General features: G+C 34.0%; 1 protein-coding gene across 1 annotated transcript in view; it reads left to right on the top strand.

Annotated features, from left to right (window-relative positions):
* Positions 1 to 7,316, top strand: part of LRRC7 (leucine rich repeat containing 7) — a 601,965-nt gene that overhangs the window by 510,204 nt on the left and 84,445 nt on the right. The window contains 1 exon segment of the mRNA XM_007948315.2: positions 6,203 to 6,322. Within this exon segment, the coding sequence (XP_007946506.2) occupies positions 6,203 to 6,322 (120 nt within the window).

The raw sequence follows: 7,316 nt of genomic DNA on the forward strand, positions 1-7,316 counted from the left end.
CCAGTTGGACCTGACTCATAAAGACCCCTCCTTGGGATTCTGAGGCAGTGTCACTATGGGAGTAGATTGCCCAACCTTCCTTCCAAGGAGTGGCTGGTGAGTTTGAACCGCCAGCCTTCCAGTTAGGAGTCAAGTGCCTTAGGCACTTTGCTACCCAAGTTCCTCTAGGGGTACAAATAGTCATGAGGCAGGCTGCTAACCTGAACATTGTTGGTTTCAACCCACTCAGCGACTGCTTGGGAGAAATAACTGGCATTTTACTTCCATAAAAGTTACCACCAGGAAAACCCTATGTGGCAGTTCTATGCTGTCAAATGGAGTCACAGTGAGTCGAAAACAACTCGACAGCACTTAACAGCTAATATAGACCTCGTCAATTTTTTCTCAATCATTTATTAATCAAACTTGTGATAGACTAAATAAAGCATATAACCATTTGTGAATGATGACATTTGTGAATGAAGAACTCTGCCCTTGAAAAAGTATTTATATAATGAATAGTTATATGGGTGAAAACAATCTCCCAGATTTTGCTATGTTTTGAATACTTCTAATTCTTTCATACTTATTATATACCAGGTCAAATACTGTACATTTTTCATGAACTGCAAACTAAGTATAGATTTTCTATATTATAAACAAACAGTAATTTACATTTTAATGAAGATTTTATGGAACTTTAAGATATTAGGAAAGTGCCAACAAATATACAAAAATAGATTAATAAATTTTATTATTTTTTATATTTTCATCAGTTGATGTTTAGTCCATGTTTCCTAGAAGATTTAATGGTACTTATACACAGAACATTTATTAACACATAAATATCAGCTATTAAATTTTAAAGCTCTTAGTATTTTTATTTATTTGCTTATTCATTCATTCATTTATGCATTTATTCATTTATTTACTGCCTCTCCAAAAAGCATTTAAGGCAACTTTCTATGATGTTATTGATAGTTCAGTGTGCTTCTTTGGTTGTGGTCTGTTGTAATTGAGCATAGCTATGTCTTAAAATTTTATGTTATCAGAGAGAAATGTAATATGTTAAAATGTCAGTTCAAGCTGTCGTTGTTATTGTTCTGACTAATGGTAGAATGAATAAATGTTTCCTTAAGAGTAGAGGATGAAGACTAGGATTTAATGAGAGTTTACTATATACCTGATACCACAAGGTACTTTAAATATATTCTTTCACTAAAGTATGCATTTCTCTTCATAAAGATGAGGAAACTGAAGCTCAGCTATCACACAAAGGCAAGGACCTCACCTGTATTTTCACTCCTTTCCCGTTGTAACCCCTGCTTTTAGCACAGTGATAGGTAGAATTTGAATCTGAATCTGCTTGGTACTCGGCCCATGCTGTTTTACTCAGCCTTGGTGCCTTCTCAAATGTTCGTAAAACCTGACATTTTCCTAGAATGTAATTCTTAATAGTTGATAAAGCTCATTAATTAATCTCACACCGTTTTAACAACAGTACAGAAAAACAGAATTTCTATTATGGGATGGAGCAAAGAATACACAGGTTGAATATATTAACTAATCCAAAACCTATTATGACCATGTGCTGTAAGTATCGTGTGCTTTCTTACTTAGCCGAGTTCAGTAAAGGCTAGTAATTACCTCACGTTCTTTAAGATCCAGTTGCGTTTCCTGAGCACTCAGTATCAGCCAAGAAGCATACTTGGTAGCAGTGAAAGGTCAGTGGTCGTGGATCCAAGAAAATCACAAGTTAATCATCCATGAGACTCAGCCCCAGAGGCAAGCACGGTTGGGGAAGAAATCATTGGCCTTTTCTAACTCCTGTCTGCAGGTGTCTGGTTGCCAATATGAATAGCATGGCCTTTTCTATTCTGCAGAAATTTGTGGTTTTTCATTTCTTACTCTTTTTTTTTTTTTTTTTTTTAACTTTTACTGACAGATATCATACCATAGTAACTACTGCTAATTGGCTAATTGAAATGGACACTACTATCAATTAATCATAATTTCAGGGGAGGGGAGGTTGAAATGATGGGAATATATGTACTAAGTAATCTTTTTCAGGGAATTTTACACAGGAGATGTCCTCACTATCTGTTTTATTAGTTGATGTTAATTCCATTGCATTTGAGTTAGAGAAATCTAGATAGCAATGTTTGTAACTAACCTATTTTAAAATTCCTAATGTCCTTTCTTACTGGATGTATGCAAATGACTCAAGATCAAATAGTACCAATGTTTGTTATGCATTTATTCAAACTACTGCCAAAGGTTACTTACTTAATGCTTTTTTTTTTTGGCCTGCTGAACGCAAAGCAAAATCTATACTACACCTCAGGGCAACTCATGTCCATAGTTTATTCCAATTTTGCTGTCTTTATTATTGGTTACCTATCACTCAAGAAGGATTCACTTACCTTTCTAATTATGAAAAAAGCCTTCAGCTTGTAAGCCCACATAAATCATCATAAACAGTGGCTGGAATTACCAGACTAATAATGTTAGTACTCATGTGGACTCATTCTCACCATTATAATGTAGTGTCAATTTAAAAATCATTTGAGCAGTACAAATTAAACCTCACAAAATCACAGTTATTTAGATCCAAGGTTGGCATTTTGTATTTGTAATACCAATTCTTTTCCAAGAGGTACGCTGAGAAAATAAAAATATTACCATAATTTCACTGGAAATACTTCAGGAAAAAAATGTTTTTCCACATTTTTTGAGTCTATGGCAATGCCCTTTGTGAACTATGTGCCAAAATAGATCCTTGAGTTCTTAAGGAATACATATCAAGATCTTTGCAATATACTAAATTCTAATATAGGAGCTCTGGTAGCGTAGTGCCTAAGGCACTTGACTGCTAACCAGAAGGCTGGTGGTTCAAACCCACCAGCCACTCCTCGGAAGGAAGGTGGGGCAATCTACTTCTGTAGTGATACTGCCTCGGAAACCCAAGGAGGGGTCACTATGAGTCGGGTCCAACTCGACGGCACATAACAACAACAACAAATTCTAATATCATTCTTATATAATTCCTCCAGCAAAATACAGCAAGTATAATTTCACAAGAATATTTTACATCAATTACCAAGCCAGAACAATGCTGCTGGATCAGCTAAATTAATTCACTCACCTGTGTAAATTCAGTTCCCATACATATACTCACATATGGACACATGTATAACACATACATGCACACACTCATATACATGTGTGCACATACATGGATAGAGAGAGAGATATCCATGTATTCATGCTCATTTATATCTCAGCAAAATAAGAAGTTACTTCTTCCAATAGACATTTTTGATCCTCCACAGTAGTCAAAATCATAAATGTCAAGTCTAGAGAAGTCTTTGGGGCTAGCATCTGTTCAGCATTTCTAGATTATCATCAAATATAATAATTCCAGATATTTCACTAAATCACACTGACTATTTTCTGTATGATTTTGAGATTTGAAAGGTCTGCAGAATCTAAGAGCTAAGGGCATGGTGAGTTGCATGGTTTTACATGTCTTTCATCTTCAATTTACATATGATGAAGAAATTAGACTCATTCTTACTCTTTTTATGTATCTAAACAAAATATCTAGAATGTGACACTACAAATAACTGAATTTCAATAATTGAGTTTCAATTTGGTTATTTTCCCCAAAAGAATAAATTTACAGTGTCAGCCTTGTTACCTTTATTTTAGTTTTTTTTAACATTTTTCAGTTGCTCCTTTAACCTTTTATAGAAGTTTAACAGGTAAGCAACTGCATTTATATATTCTTTAGCAACTGTTTACCAAAAGCTCAATTTTTATAAATAGCCATACTCCTTTGGGAAAGAATGAGAATTTACTGCAGCATTCTTGTTTGTTTTTTGTTTTCTCCGTAAACATCAAGAAATTGTTTTCATGCTCTTCTTTTTTCTTCAGACTTAAGTTTCCCCTATGATATCTCAACTTAAAGAAAAAAGAAAAAAAAGGCCAGCGCATTCTTGAAATTAATAAAATAATTACTTGCAGGGAATTCCTTTAATTTTGCCATCTAATGAGAATACTTTTTAATGCATCTGCATGTTTATGTTCCCTTTGATCCCTGTAGTACAGAGGGATTGGTATGGTTGTTAATTCTGATTTTAAAAAGAGAGATATTACTTTGAAAACTAGTGAACAGCCTTGACAATCATGATATTAGGATTCTGACTAAAAGGTTTTTGCCTTTTTTTTACATGAAAAAAAAAATTATTTTGCAGTTCTCAGTTGCTCTCCACCCGTGAAAGGAAGTCATGTTTAGGCAGCTGAAGCAAGTGTGGTGGAGGAAGAAAAGGTAGATGTAGGCATGATAGTGTGAAAAAACAGGAAACCTATTAAATTAGTATTAAATTCTGACCACTTTTTAAATAATCTGTTTCTTTGGCCTAGTCAAACAAACATATTTATAATCCCATTTCATAACCAATGCAGAAATGGCATGGGCCCTCAAAGTTCAAAAAGATAACATTGGCCAGTTGTGCCTAACCTTCATAATTATGTTTTAGTTACTTAATTTTAATGATTTTATTTGCCATATTTTAATATCTGGATAAATTGTGTGTGGACATATGTAAGCATGTTAACCTGGAGAAGTTCAAGAGTGAGAAATAATACTTGAAAGCAGACAGATGGGCATTGAATAGATAGATACCTGGTTGTTTTCAAGTAACATCTACTTTAAGTGCATTGTCTACATTTGAGTTCCCAAGCAAACACAAATAATTCATTCCTGACTAGCTAGGGAGCTTAAATTCAGGACCTCTTTTCTCTTTTTCCACTCTTTCTGATGGGCTTATGTAAAAAGGATTCACATGGCCAAAGTTCACCAAGAAAATTGAGTCATCTTTTTTTCCATTAGCTCCTGGGAAACATTCAACTAGTGTCATAATAAATCTAATTTGAAAATATTTCCAAGCAATGCTTTAAAAAAATGCCTATGGTCAGAATGCAGATAGGTGGTTACATTGTTTTTAAAGGTGTACAGAATAGGACCACTCTTCATTTCAGTGTAACCAGATGGAACCTGGCAAGCAGCCAATCTGAGACAAGTTATGAAGAGACAGGTCCAGTTTTCTCTTTCTAGACTTGAAGGACAATCCTTCACACAAAATGGAGATGTACATGCAATCTCCAATCAGTTTTATTTATCAGTAGAGATCCTTCAAATCATGTATAGAAATTGGCACAGGAAACACTGGGGCATAATATCTCATCCAGGTAAGAATTTTCCCGGGAACTCAAGGAGTGCCAGTGTGTCATATATGTAAGAGGTAAAGAAAGCCTTTGTAAAAAAACTTAATTTGTCCCACAGGGAAAGTATACCACTGCTACATGTTCCTAACCCCAAAACTGGGAACATTTTTTCCGAGGGTATGTGATTGCTTGGTGTTAGGAAGATGGATAGTGGTATATTTGTCTGTGGCCCCCCAAAATATTGAATACTAATAATTATAAAGGCAATGATATTATTACTTGCTAAAAAACAATAAGTAGGAAATCAGTAAAAAATAAAATATGAAGAGCTTAAACTTTAATACACAAGTAATATATATCCATAAACAAATTTGGATAATCAAAACAGTCATGATTTATTTGCATAATGATTCTAATAGCATAATTTTGATGTTGCTTTAATTTTTCCCTCAAAGCTATCTGTGGATAATGTCCTAGTACCATAACTCAGGCACTAGTCTATTGTTGATGCTGTTTGGATTAGTGCAAAGCATTCATTCAGAATCAATACAGCCTTATAAAATATGTTTTAGGTTATGGTTTGGATTATCAGTAGACACATACTATGTTTTATATGGTTTCAATTTATATTTTAAATGGTAAGATCATATTAAGAAGTCAAATTAAGCAAGCTATAAATGTTGTGGTTTTTAATAATTGATTAATTTTATTCTCATTATTTTTTATTCAGGTGATGTAAATAATCTAAACTTTTATTTAAAATCTAGTAAATAATTCTAAGATTGTTATTTTAATTGTACTTCTCACTGCTCTGAAAAGCTTTCAATTTAGAATATTTACCTAGTAAATAGTGTATAGTAATACTTCAAGTCCAGGATCAATGTTTTTCTACAATTAAATACAATTAATTTTACCATAATCATTAGGGACTCTTTTCAGAAAACTGAAAACTTATATTACATCACTAAAGAATGCCATACCATTTTTGCAATAGACCCCGTCCCAGCAAAGCAACATTTTAGACAATGGACAAGAAGATGTATCTCCTAGTGGCCAATGGAATCCTTATCCACTTGGGAGGCGGGATGTACCTCCGGACACCATTGCTAAAAAGGTAACCAATTTCAAATTGATAACAAAAACTATAAACCTTGTGCATCCATTGTAATCTGTAATCCATATCTTCTATCTTGACATCATCTCTAACATTATGATAAAATTAGCCTAAATATTATCCCAATGAAGGGAATCTGCTTAACTATAAATACATTGAAAACAATGGAATATGACCATTGCTAAATATTCAGAGTTGATAATGAATATTTTTAAATAATATCCTGACAATTCTTTGCACTTGGTGGAGCTTGCCAACCACCTTTGAAATGTGAATACAAGCAGGGGTGTGATATGTACTTTTGACTCTCTTGGCTTCATCAATATGTCATATACAATTTGTTTAAAATTAAATTTGACCAAAATGGTTAACTCACCATTTCTAAAGAGTTAGTAATTCATTCATCCAATCAGTCATCAACAAACATTTAGTAAGCTGTATGTGTCAACTATAAGTGTCATGCATCACTACTATGCACTGAGCATTTGCTAGATGCTGGAGAACAAAAGTGATAATAAGGTTTCTTACCTCAAGGAGCTTGTAGTCTAGTTAGGTAGGCTCTGTGATAAATAGATAATTATAATACTACCTATATGTGATGTTGTTGTTGTTGTTATGTGCCGTCGAGTCAGACCCAACTCATAGCGACCCCTCCATCGGTTTCCGAGACAGTATCACTATGGAAGTAGATTGCTCAACCTTCCTTCTGAGGAGTGGCTGGTGGGTTTGAACCACCAGCCTTCTGGTTAGCAGTCAAATGCCTTAGGCACTACGCTACCAGAACTCCTACCTATGTGATCAGTCACCATAAAGGAAATGAGAAGACAAACTACATCTGGGAGAAGATATTTGCAACACATATGAAGAACAAGGGAATGGTATTCCAGAATTTTAAAAAAATAATAATAATCAGTAAGATAAATCAATAAGAAAAGCCATACAACAAAATTTAAAAATTGATGAAAGGTATGGAGAATTAGGATGGTAAACTTTA

This window comes from Orycteropus afer, unplaced genomic scaffold, assembly GCF_000298275.1.
Source record: "Orycteropus afer afer isolate SDZICR_OR568_19922 unplaced genomic scaffold, OryAfe1.0 scaffold00213, whole genome shotgun sequence".
Classification (NCBI taxonomy): Eukaryota; Metazoa; Chordata; class Mammalia; order Tubulidentata; family Orycteropodidae; genus Orycteropus; species Orycteropus afer.